At 43.1% G+C, this 12,784-nt stretch overlaps 1 protein-coding gene across 8 annotated transcripts in view; it reads right to left on the bottom strand.

Annotated features, from left to right (window-relative positions):
- FANCC (FA complementation group C) overlaps positions 1 to 12,784 on the bottom strand; it is a 309,507-nt gene that overhangs the window by 32,030 nt on the left and 264,693 nt on the right. For all 8 annotated transcript variants that reach the window (XM_061163684.1, XM_061163682.1, XM_061163683.1 and 5 more), the window contains one exon: positions 8,523 to 8,679. In XM_061163684.1, coding sequence (XP_061019667.1) covers positions 8,523 to 8,679 — 157 coding nt within the window. The remainder of the gene's footprint in view (positions 1 to 8,522; positions 8,680 to 12,784) is intronic.

Here is a 12,784-nt window from a genome sequence, read left to right as displayed (position 1 = left end):
GGCTTCAGAGGGCCTAACCCAGATTCCGTATCTTTTTGTTTGCTTTTTTCTTTTTCTTTTTGGCCGCATGGCTTGTGGAATCTTAGTTCACCAACCGGGGATCAAACCTGGGCCCTTGGTGGTAGAAGAGCAAAGCCCTAACCACTAGACCATCGGCAAATTTCCATGATCCCATACCATCCTGGCTGGAGCTCATACCATGAGATTAAGCTAGAGGAGGAGGCCATGTGTGTTCTAAAACAGATACAATACAGTAGCATCCACAGGTTAGTAAATTAGGCTTTATGTGGAATTTCTTTGAGTCACATTGAGCTTTGGGGAACAGTTTTTCATACCCCTTCAACAAGAAAAACAGAAAAAACGATATATATCTTCTCTTAACTTTTCTAGGCCAGGCTAAAGAATTGTGCCTATCTCCAGAAGCTTCCACACTTCTGTGCTGGCGTTTCTCGATGTACAATAACATTGAACGTGTGCCATCTAGTGTTCACACCCCGCCATTACAGCTGTCACAGAAGGCTCCAGGAAAGAGCATTACCACTTGTTAAAATGATGGGATAACTCCTTTTATTTGAAGAGATTTATGATTTGTAGGATGCAAATCTCTGCTTTCTAGGTAGACTAATCTATACTCCATAATCTTTCATTGATGTCCATTTTTATCTAAAAGAAATCAACTAAAATTTTTCATAGATTAAATTCATTACATACTCAAGAGAATAATTTGGCTGATTGATGGTTCAACAGAAGAGACGCAGAGTATTTTTTGACTTTGTCTCAGACAAGTCAGTTATCTCCCTGCTTCTCAGCCTCACTGTAAATACTAACAGTTATTAAAAGGTCACTGGATATATGCCCAGAAAATATCATGGAAGTTTCTATGCATTCATAATGGAAATTATCAAACAAGAAGAGAAAAGCAAACTGCCTATCTTGAAGAAATGTGACTCATCAAATGTGCCAGAACAGTTTTTCCAAGTTTTATATATAGACAATATGGCTCTTGAATAAGAGTGTTTAAGAACCAAACAATACCGTCATGTGACACATAGAGGCTAAAAACGCACTGACAGAAAATAAGACTAAAATTGAAAATGGTAAAACAGAACCATTCCCTTTGTTCTAAATGGTCTAACTACTCCAGAACCACTGCCTAAATCTGATGCTAGTAGAAAATCAATCTATACTAATAACAGAGAAAAGGCTGATCAGTGCATAGAACAGGGCTACCTTGAAAAGCAAGCGGGAAAGCGGGAAAGTTCTAACTCTGTTGAAAAGAGGACCAGAGCTTGGACTTGCTCTTCTTTCTTGCAGTGTTTTCTAGTGAAACAGCTCAGTCACGTGTTTAAATATACAGACTGTGTGGAATCTGCCTGGTCTCTCCATGCCGATCAACTCTCCTCTTAGATTTCCTTCTGTCCAAACAGCTCAGACCGTGGTTGCCCTTAACCTGCTTCTACAACCTGTTTTAGCTTTCAAAACAGGTAAGAGGCCAGGAGAGAGGGGGACCCTACTGAAACAGCAATGGCAGAGATTTTGACTTAAAAACCAGTCTCCCTTGCCACTCCAGAATTGTGAACAGCTCTTTCTCATCTGCAGTCTTTACTGATGGTTTTAAAAATGAGACTCTTCACACTTTCCGAGCACATAATTTCAGGGTCAGTGAGTCCCCTCATGAAGCCCGGAGTGCTCACAGGCCAGGCATGTGTCCCAAGGACACCAAATCACAAAAGCAAACTTAAGCTGCTTTTCTTATCAAGGGAATCCTCCAAATAGAATTAAAGTCTTAATTTATGCTTCTTTGGAAGCCATAAATTACCACCACCCCCCCCACCCTGCCCCAAATCTTTACACATCCCTGTGAGGGAAGAGGCAAACATTTAACCCCTCTGTGTCCTGTTTTATTTGTAAAATGGGTCCCCAAAGTAACACAACAGGTCACTCTGCAACTCAAACTTCTCGGCCTAGCTCTGAACCCCACAAACCAAGCAATTATCTTTCCTACTAGAATGAGGACAGAAAAGAAAACCTTTCTTGGGTTCCATTTGTTTGTCTGTTTTTCCCCATCCTACCAAAATCTGTTCCTTCTCAAGTTCTCTTCTCCATCTGGTCTAATGATTTTCATGTACAGATTATTTCAAGTCTAGGGAAACTTCATTAGCAGGAGGCCGTCAATGACAGCGGTTGCGCTCTTCTCCCCTTCTCTCACCCTGCCCCCAGTTCTCTCACTGAATGTCAGAGGATGAACAGGAGAGGAAAAGCTCTGGACACTGGTTTCCTTTCCTTACGGGTCAGGTTGCGCTGGGGGGCACATTTCCTTCCCTCTTCTACAGCTACCCAGGACTGCACTGCTTGTTTCTTCTCTGGCCAGATGGACAGCCCATGCTCATCCCTCAGAAGAAAAACAAAAAAACAAGGGAAGACTAAGCAACACAGGGAAGCGTGCAGCAGCTGCGTTTTCTAGGCTGCTTTGGAGGCAGAGGTGAGGGAGGCCGGCTTGTCACACTGCACAAATAACATCCACACTCACTCTGTCCTTGCCGTCTACGCATGCGTGCTAAGTCACTTCCGTTGTGACCCAACTCTTTGTGACCCTGTGGACCGCAGCCCCAGGCTCCTCTCTGTCCACGGGATTCTGCAGGCAAGAATACTGGAGTGAGTTGCCATGCCCTCCTCCAGGGGATCTTCCTGATCCAGGGATTGAACCCATGTCACCTGTGGCTCCTGCATTGCAGGTGAATTCTTTACTGCTGAGCTAAGCCCTCCTTGGTGCCTAACCTGTTATTTTCATCCCAGTTCATCAACGATTATTACTAGCTGCCTGAGAATTCTCAGGAAGAAATCTTTCCTATTTTCCTATCATTTTCTGAATCTGTGTGAGATGGAAAGAGTATGGGGAGAGGGGAGAGAGAGAATACAAGCCAGAAAGGGAAGTTAAACTATGATTTGAGGTAATTCACTAAGAAAAGTTAATCTCGCTTGTAAAAAACAAAAAGGCAGTGAAGACATGGAAACAAAATTCTCAAGCCTTCTTCATTTATCACCTTCTACACATATTTTTCCTAAAAAATAGAGAAGTTTCAGGTGACAGATAAACTGAAGTTCAGTAAGTCGGGGGTAGATTCTCTTTCATGGTCCATTTTTATGGCCAGCAACACATCCCACTGTGTATCTGACTCATCCAAACCCTTGACAGGCAGGAGCCCTTGTGTTAATCTATGTATGTAAATTAAAAGGTGACTATTCATCAAAAAATAACACTCCTCTTTAAAAAAAAAATTCTTTGTAAGTTTCATTTCAATAGACTCTTTTGAGTTAAAAAAAACAATTTGGTCTAAAAAAAAATTACCTATATAAAAAAAATCTTCATATCTGTCATATAAAATAAGGCACCTTTATAAACATGTATTTTTTATTATGCCATTTTCTTCTTTTCTACTTTCAAATTACCAAACTTAAGACTGTAAATATCCCTTTTGCATTTTAAAATCTATTTTGTTTCAAAACATTTGTGTTTCTTTCATCAAATTTGAGCTTGGAAAAATTATTCTTTCTTTTTAATCTTTACCAGATGTTGTTTATACTACCAGCAATTTTTTTCAGTACTCTATAATGAAATTATTGTTTAATTAGTGATAAATCTGTCATTTCTGGGCTTAAGAAAAAAAGAAGAAAAAAACTTAACAAGTACCAAATGTACTTTTGTGTTTTAAATTTACCCGCGCTGTCTGAGAATGTTAAGACACAGGGATGCGAGCAAAGTCCCCCAAACCTCCAGTTCCTCCTCTCGCCTGGCCCAGCGGCCTCTCCCCCCTTGGCTTGTGTAGCCGGGGTGGAAAGGGGCTCCTCAGCCCCTGCTGCTTCTTGGCTCAGCCTCTGAGTGGCAGTGACCTTCTAGGGCAACTACTGCCCCGTTTTGTTTTTTTGTTTGTTTCTCTCTCTTCATCTCTGACTGGCTGCCAAGGCCTGCATCCCAACAGTGAAAACACAACTTGCCATCTAGTCTCTTTTCTTCACAGTGCTGGGTGATCTGGTGCCCCCCTGAGGTCGATGCCGGAAAGTGCAATTATTGTCTGAGATGTTTCTTTTTACCTTTTAGCCACAAGCATAAACCACCGCCACACTTCTCTATTCGATCACTGCTAAATTATCTACTTTAGCTTTTGTTACATTTCATGCATCACATTAAAGAACTCAAAAAAATAAAAAAAAAAGAAATGTTTAAAAGACTGCTAATGAGAAAGCAGGAAAAGAAAAAACCCTAGAACATTAGTAAGAAGTTATTCAAGCAGAGAAAACTGACATCACCCAGGATGTAGAGTTAATTCTTCGGTATAATCTTTTATTAAAGGGGAACTGTGTTTGGAGTTCAGCATAAAATGAGTCTCTTTTTCTATGTGAAGTGGCTATGATTACTATCTGGAGAATGGAAACAAGAATGCATCTTATCTCATATGAGGGAGGTCAAGGAGGACACTGAGTTATCTGCAGGTTTGTTATTCTTAAGTTCTTATTAGATCAAGAACTACCTTTTAACCCTATCTTTATTGAGGTACACTTGACAAGATAAAGAACTAATTTTGGTGGAGTTATGAAGAGAAACACCAGGAATGTTTCCTGATTTAAAATCTGAATAAACAAAACCAATCCCCCTTCCTTCCCCTCCCCCTGCACTCTTTCATGGGCAAATCTCTGGACCCAGCTAGAGGGGCAGGCGGCATGTGAGGCCAGCCAACGAAGGATCGAACAGGAGGGCATGGGAACCAGGGTATATCCCAGCCCGGGCGTGCAGCAGGGCAGCCAAGCACAGTGCCACCCAGCCAGCACTTTTCATTCAAATGCAGAATATAAACAATAGCTTTCTGGGCTCCGCAAACAGAATTGTAACTGGAAAACATAACATCCTTCTGATTCGGGGCCAGCCTTGGGAAACCAAGCAGTGCCAAGAAAGCTGCATAATTAGCAAGTGGCTTTCACTGCTTTTGGTGACATGAGTTTTTAAGGTCAGGTCTGAAGCTATGGATTACGGTCTTCCATTGCCTGTTCTGTCAAGGGAAACACACGACCATCTGCTTTTGCAACGTGTCAGTCTGCTCAGTAGATGACAAACTGAGGCTAAGACCTCGATTTATTTAGGAGAATCAAATGTGGCAGGTGGCCATGGACTTGGGGGAGGTCCAGCCTAAGAGAGTCAAACAGCGAGCCTCAAAAGGAAACAGGTTTTGAAAACGTACTTTTATTTTAGAAGTCAAAAAACACACTTAGAATTCAGGTGACTATTAGGTCAACACCTTATTATTCATGGTCTTAAAGGAAAATACCCAGCCTCTGAGGCCCTGAGAGGCCACAGAACATTTGGAGAGATCATTTCACTTTGTACAACCTGTACAACACGTTTATCTTTTGTTTTTGCAACATCTTGGTAACTATAGAACTTTGGGGCTAATTCTGGATAGTCCCGAGAGATGGAAACATAATTAACAGTGCTCCATATAAAATACAAGTTACTAGACCATCACACTTTAATTACTCTCAGAATCCAACTCTAATGTAATAGGCATCAAGTTACTTCTAAAGGAAAGCACAGCAGTCCTGTCCTATCCGAGTCTTCCAAGTCTTTCTGATACTTCCGCAGGGTCCCCTCACGGCCCCGAGATACCGTGCTCTGATAAGCGAAGCAGCTGATGCAATCAGGAAGTACGTTCTTCAGGTTACCTTTCCAATCACTCGGTCACGTCACAGGCTTATTCCAGCCTGCTTGGTTGTGTGGCACTGCGGGCCCAGGATCCTGAGGACAGCAGCCCACGCCAATCAAGGACTTGCAGCTCCGAATTGTAATTACCCCCTTGAACCGTAAGGCAACAGAGGGGTTACATCCTGCCAATGCCACAATAAATTAAACACAATAACACCCTCTGAAATCCCCCTTTAACCATAATGGAAGCTCTGAATCTCTACACACATGATCCTGATAAATGCTTTTGTAAATCAACTGACTTCAAAACTGTTTGGGGGGAAATGATTTTAAACCATAAACTGGAGACTGAAGGTTATACAATGCAATGTTTAACTGGAATGCCTGCTTTCTCTCTCTCTCTCTCTCTCTCTCTCAACCTGGGTTTACTGACAGGCTCAGGCCTGAGGGCCACAGGTAAAAAGGGCACAAAGAAGATTTAGAGAAGAATCACAAGGTTGCAGAATCAAATCAATTTAGGGTGATGAAACTGGAATTTTTCCATGGAGAGAAGACTTAAAGAAAATTTAATAAGGACCTTGAAAGCAAGGAAATAGCTCAGTTACTATATTTTGCCACTGAAAAAGGACCAGAGAAGATGAAATTATAGCATGTATCTTTCAGTCAGAAATAGATTTACCTGACAATAAAGGTAATGTTTTGAATGGGCTGCCAGGACTTCTAAAAGCCTTTGCTTATTTTGAATATTATAGTTATTTTTATATAAGGTACATTCTTATTTCTCACCTTAATATGCAACTTTTTTTTAATGTGACTTCTAACAGCCTTTGTTTATTTTGACTATTATAGTTATTTTTATATAAGGTACATTCTTATTTCTCACCTTAATATGCAACTTTTTTTTTTTAATGCAACTGTTTTGAAAGATGAGTTTAAGCAAAATTTCCCTAAAAGTAACTCTTTCTCTTTCGGCTCTTTTGATCTTTGTATCTATTTTCTTTTCTTTTCTTTTTTCTCTCAAACATTGTAAATGTCTAAATTAGTAGGGTTCAATTTGGGTCAGCTAACTTAAAGATGAATGCAGCATAGCTGCTGGCCACTGTGACCCTATCCATGGTCCCCTTGGAGGCCCCAAGATGGGAAGGCAAAGAGGAGCCTGGGAGACAGGGAGAAGGTAAGCAGGGCCATGGTCACACTCGTGACCTGGTAGGGACTGATCAGAACCCGAAAAGAGAGCTGGGATATAGGAAGAAGGCAGCAGATTCAATTATGATTCTCTCACACAGCCTCCAAATTGAAAGAGAGCGAAAGCGTCAAGTTCTAACTGGATTAACCAGACAGAAGGTGTCCCGGAGGAGGCTGGGTAGACTCAGCCAACTTCAGTGCGCTGTGTGCAGAGACAGACACCCTGCCGCAGCACAAGTCTCAGCTCAGGGGGCGGCGGACACTCTCCAGCCCAGGTTCCTGGCCACCAGCTTAAGATCTGACTGTTCACCGTCTCTCTTTTACTGGCTTTCTCCATCTGTACAAGAGGACACAAATCTCTGCACCGTAACTCCCCTCGGTGACAAAAGCGAGTAAGAAAGCCTGTTGGAGCCCAGGAGGTTCCTGTAAGATGGCGGCCTGGAAGCATGACACCTCCACGAGGTTCCTGTGAGATGGCGGCCCGGAAGCATGACGCCTCCTGGGGAGCTTTAATTGTTTATTCAGAGTGCACTGGTCTTTAGTCCGACTCTAAAAAAATGCACATAAATTCCAGAGCTGCCTCCCACAGAGGGAAAAGACCGGATTGGTCAGGTTCTGAGGACTGCCGGCTAGCCTGGGCCCCTGCCACTGGATTAGGCAATGGGGCCCATCTGGTCTGCTGAGCACCGCACCACCCAGGCCTGAGAAGTTCTGACTAGAGGGGAGACTGGGCAGCCCCTGCATAGAGGCGGGGGTTCGAGGATGGCAGCCTGACGCCATTTTTCTGGGGTGTCATTTTGTATCTTTTAAGTATTTGAGTTTTCCTCCAGTGAAGGATTATAAGTTTATTTTTTGAATGATTTCCTTTGTTAATCGATTCCTCCTGTTGTTCATAGGGGCTTCCATGGCGGCTCAGCTGGTAAAGAATCTACCTGCAATGCGGGAGATCTGGGTTCAATCCCTGGGTTTGGAAAATACCCTGGATGAAGGTACTGCAGCCCACTCCAGCATTCTTGCTTGGAGAATGAAGAGCATACTGTTCATGGGGTATGTGCTGTGTGTGCTCAGTCCTGTCAGAGTCTTTTGCGACCCCACGGACTGTAGCCTGCCAGTCTCCTCTATCCATGGAATTCTCCAGGCAAGAACTGGAGTGAGTTGCCATTCCCTTCTCCAGGGGATCTTCCCAACTCAGGGACTGAACCCAGGTCTCCTGCATTGCAGGCAGATATGCTTTACCATATGAGTCATCAAGGAAGCTGGAAATGAGGAATTTGTTGGCCAAATGTCAGTTCTTGTGAATGTGCAATATAAGGTGCAGTGATAAACTGTTTCTTTTTTGTCCTGGCTGTGCCACTCAGCTTATATTACCTTAGTTCCCCATCCAGGGGCTGAATCCAGGTCTGAGGCAGTGAAAGTACCGAGTCCTAACCACTGCACTGCTAGGGAATTCCCCTGCCCTATTTTTAACACAAGGAGAAAAGCCCCAGACATTATGTATTTCAAAAATAAAATGTAGATAGATGATGATTTTAAAAGGTGCCAACTGCTCATTTGTTTACATTTTCCCCTTTTGCTGATTAAAAGATACAATATGAAGCACCTTCTTTAAGGATTTTTCTCCTCATCAGAACCCGGCACATACCAGCAATGAATCTTTCATAAAGCATTCAATCCTTCTCAGAGAATTTCTCTCACTGGAGATGAGCTTTTCAAAAAGGTGCAGCGTTGTATTTTCAAGACTGGGAAGGTGCCGAAGCCAGAGGCAGAGTATAGCTGACTTGGGGAGAGAAATCTTCTTCCTTTCAGTAAGAAATAAACAAAGCTTTAAATGTAGATGAGTCTCTGAAAAAAGATTAAGATTTCAAAATGCAACAACAAATCCAAATCTGACTTCTTTTTTTTTCATCATGGTCACAATAGCAGTTAATATTTATAATATCAAATGAATATATTTACCAAGTAACTTATTTTGACCCAAGGGTAAAAAAAAAATGTTTTCAAAAAGGACAAACAAATATATAGTGATGACATAAAGAGAATGATTAAAAAAAAATGTTGATGGTAAAGGGCCTTGAGATATTCAGGCAAACGTAGTTCCTAATTTAAGAAATAGCTATGTCTAGAAAACTATAAAACACTGATGGAAGAAATCAAAGAGGACAGAAACAGATGGAGAAACATACCATGTTCATGGATTGGAAGAATCAATATTGTCAAAATGGCTATACTACCCAAAGCAATCTATAGATTCAATGCAATCCCTATCAAGCTACCAACGGTATTTTTCACAGAACTAGAACAAATAATTTCACAATTTGTATGGAAATACAAAAAACCTCAAATAGCCAAAGTAATCTTGAGAAAGAAGAATGGAACTGGAGGAATCAACCTGCCCGACTTCAGACTCTACTACAAAGCCACAGTCATCAAGACAGTATGGTACTGGCACAAAGACAGAAATACAGATCAATGGAACAGAATAGAAAGCCCAGAGATAAATCCACGAACCTATGGACACCTTATCTTTGACAAAGGAGGCAAGGATATACAATGGAAAAAAGACAACCTCTTTAACAAGTGGTGCTGGGAAAACTGGTCAACCACCTGTAAAAGAATGGAACTAGAACACTTTCTAACACCATACACAAAAATAAACTCAAAATGGATTAAAGATCTAAATGTAAGACCAGAAACTATAAAACTCCTAGAGGAGAACATAGGCAAAACACTCTCCGACATGAATCACAGCAGGATCCTCTATGACCCACCTCCCAGAATACTGGAAATAAAAGCAAAAATAAACAAATGGGACCTAATGAAACTTAAAAGCTTTTGCACAACAAAGGAAACTATAAGTAAGGTGAAAAGACAGCCCTCAGATTGGGAGAAAATAATAGCAAATGAAGCAACAGACAAAGGATTAATCTCAAAAATATACAAGCAACTCCTGCAGCTCAATTCCAGAAAAATAAATGACCCAATCAAAAAATGGGGCAAAGATCTAAACAGACATTTCTCCAAAGAAGACATACAGATGGCTAACAAACACATGAAAAGATGCTCAACATCACTCATTATCAGAGAAATGCAAATCAAAACCACAATGAGGTACCATTACACGCCAGTCAGGATGGCTGCTATCCAAAAGTCTACAAGCAATAAATGCTGGAGAGGGTGTGGAGAAAAGGGAACCCTCTTACACTGTTGGTGGGAATGCAAACTAGTACAGCCGCTATGGAAAACAGTGTGGAGATTTCTTAAAAAACTGGAACTAGAACTGCCATATGACCCAGCAATCCCACTGCTGGGCATACACACTGAGGAAACCAGATCTGAAAGAGACATGTGCACCCCAATGTTCATTGCAGCACTGTTTATAATAGCCAGGACATGGAAGCAACCTAGATGTCCATCAGCAGACGAATGGAGAAGGAAGCTGTGGTACATATACACCATGGAATATTACTCAGCCATTAAAAAGAATTCATTTGAATCAGTTCTAATGAGATGGATGAAACTGGAGCCCATTATACAGAGCGAAGTAAGCCAGAAAGATAAACACCAATACAGTATACTAACGCATATATATGGAATTTAGAAAGATGGTAATGATAACCCTATATGCAAAACAGAAAAAGAGACACAGATGTACAGAACAGACTTTTGGACTCTGTGGGAGAAGGCGAGGGTGGGATGTTTCGAGAGAACAGCATGTATATTATCTAAAGTGAAACAGATCAGCAGCCCAGGTGGGAAGCATGAGACAAGTGCTCGGGCCTGGTGCACTGGGAAGACCCAGAGGAATCGGGTGGAGAGGGAGGTGGGAAGGGGGATCGGGATGGGGAATACATGTAACTCCATGGCTGATTCATGTCAATGTATGACAAAACCCACTGCAATATTGTGAAGTAATTAGCCTCCAACTAATAAAAATAAATGGAAAAAAAAAAGAAAAGAAATAGCTATGTCTGAAATTTCATCACAGTGGTTTAACATGTGAAATCAAACTTGGGTTTGAGTCCTAGAGCCACCACCTACTCACTGTATGATCTTGGGAAAGTTACTTAACTTCTAAACCTCAGTTTACTCACCTGTAAAATGGGCCTACCTCCCTCCTAGTGTTGTCAGAAGGATCAAATGCAATAATAACACATGTACAGTGATGAGCACAGTTCTTGGCACATAGTCAATATTTAACCACTGTATAAATCTCTTGAAATTTTTCTTTAGTAATAATATCATAAAAGGGGATTATGGCCTGGCTGATCCATAGTTGATCGTCAGCATGATACTCTACTGACTTACCACCAAATGTAGTTACATTTCTATAGGAAAATGTATTTGGAGGTTCCTCCTACGTCAGGTCAGTGAATCAGGGGCTCTGCTTCTCCTGGGAGGGAGCACGAGGAGCATCCGTCTACTCTGAGCCACAGTTGGGGGTGGGGGTGGGGCTCCTCCCTGTCAACACTGGGCCTATTTGGGCCTGGTGAGACTTGTTCTTCTCTCGGCCCGGCCTTTCCAAGGCCTCCTACCCTTTCACCTGCCGCACCTTCCAGGTTCTGCTAAAGATGTTTACTGCTTTTAATAAGACAAACAAAAGTGGGGCACAAATGTTTCCCATTACCCAGCAACCCCTTCAGGGTCTTCCCTTCACCGTCATGTCTGGGCCCTTTCTCTGCAGGAGCTGGCATGAAGGCCAGGAATCAGGGTATCGGGCGAGAAGTGAATAGGCAAAGACACAGGGCCGGAATTGCTAGTAGCTTCTTTTTGTCTTCTCCCTCCGTATAACTCTTGTAGACCTTGTCCGAGATCAACTCTGAGGCAAGACCAGAAGAAGCTCAGGAGTTTCAGGGCCTGTCCACTGGAGCAGGCCGTAGGGCAGGAGAAAGGGAGGGAGCTTGGCCCTCATCTGACCTTCTTTCTGACTCCCCCTCACCCTGACACATGCACACACACCAAACTGTGATAAAGACAGTGAAGGAAAAGGACAGGCCGAGGAAGGACGGAGCATCAGGAGGGGCCCAGGTGAGGCCAGGTGGTCAGGAGCAGCCTCTCCAGTTGAGTTTAGCTGGACGTCAGCCTGGTGGGAGGGATTCCCCGCTGGCTCAGCGGTAAAGAATCTGCCTGCGATGCAGGAGCTGCAGGAGACATGGGTTCGATCCCTGGGTTGGGAAGATCCCCTGGGGGAGGGCATGATAACCCACTCTGGTATTCTTGCCTGGAGAATCCCCGGGACAGAGGAGCCTGGTGGGCTACCATCCACTGGCTCTCACAGAGTCAGACACAGCTGAAGAGAGCGTGCAGCACGCGCAGTGCGGTGGGACAGGCAACCTGAAGGGCGGCGGGAGGAGCCCTCCGACAGGGGGCGCTGCAGCCGTGTCAGAGGAAGAGAGCGAAGGTGAGGCGGCCGGTGATGAGGCGGTGCAGGACCAAGGGCAAGGCCAGCATCTGCTGTTTTATTCTGGCCCAGAAGGTTTGAAACAGAGGCATGCCAGGACCCAATTTACATTTCAAAGATCACTCTGACCGCTGCCTGGAGACCTGAGTGCTGAGTGGGTACAAAATTCCAGGGGGAGCTTGGACCTGGGTGACATGTGGGAAGGAGTGAGATGTATTTTAGCAATAATATCAAGAGACACTGGTGCTGAATTTGATGAAAGGGGGTGAACATGAGGTGGGGATCAAAACTGTCCCAAGTTTCTTGAGCTACAAGATGGACAGATGTACCATTTACTCAATGGAAAGGATGGAAGAAAAGATTGGTGAAGGGTTTACTAAGAGCTCAGTTTGGGGTGTGTGAGTTTAGATGTCTGAGGCACATTCCAACAGAGGTATGAAACAGGTCCTTGAATATCCAAGTTGGAAGTGTTCTGGGGGGAGGTCTGGGCTGAAGATCCATATTCA

This window comes from Dama dama, chromosome 16, assembly GCF_033118175.1.
Source record: "Dama dama isolate Ldn47 chromosome 16, ASM3311817v1, whole genome shotgun sequence".
Lineage (NCBI taxonomy): Eukaryota > Metazoa > Chordata > Mammalia > Artiodactyla > Cervidae > Dama > Dama dama.
The sequence above is the reverse complement of the archived record's forward strand: the minus strand, read 5'-3'. Positions and strand labels throughout refer to the sequence as shown.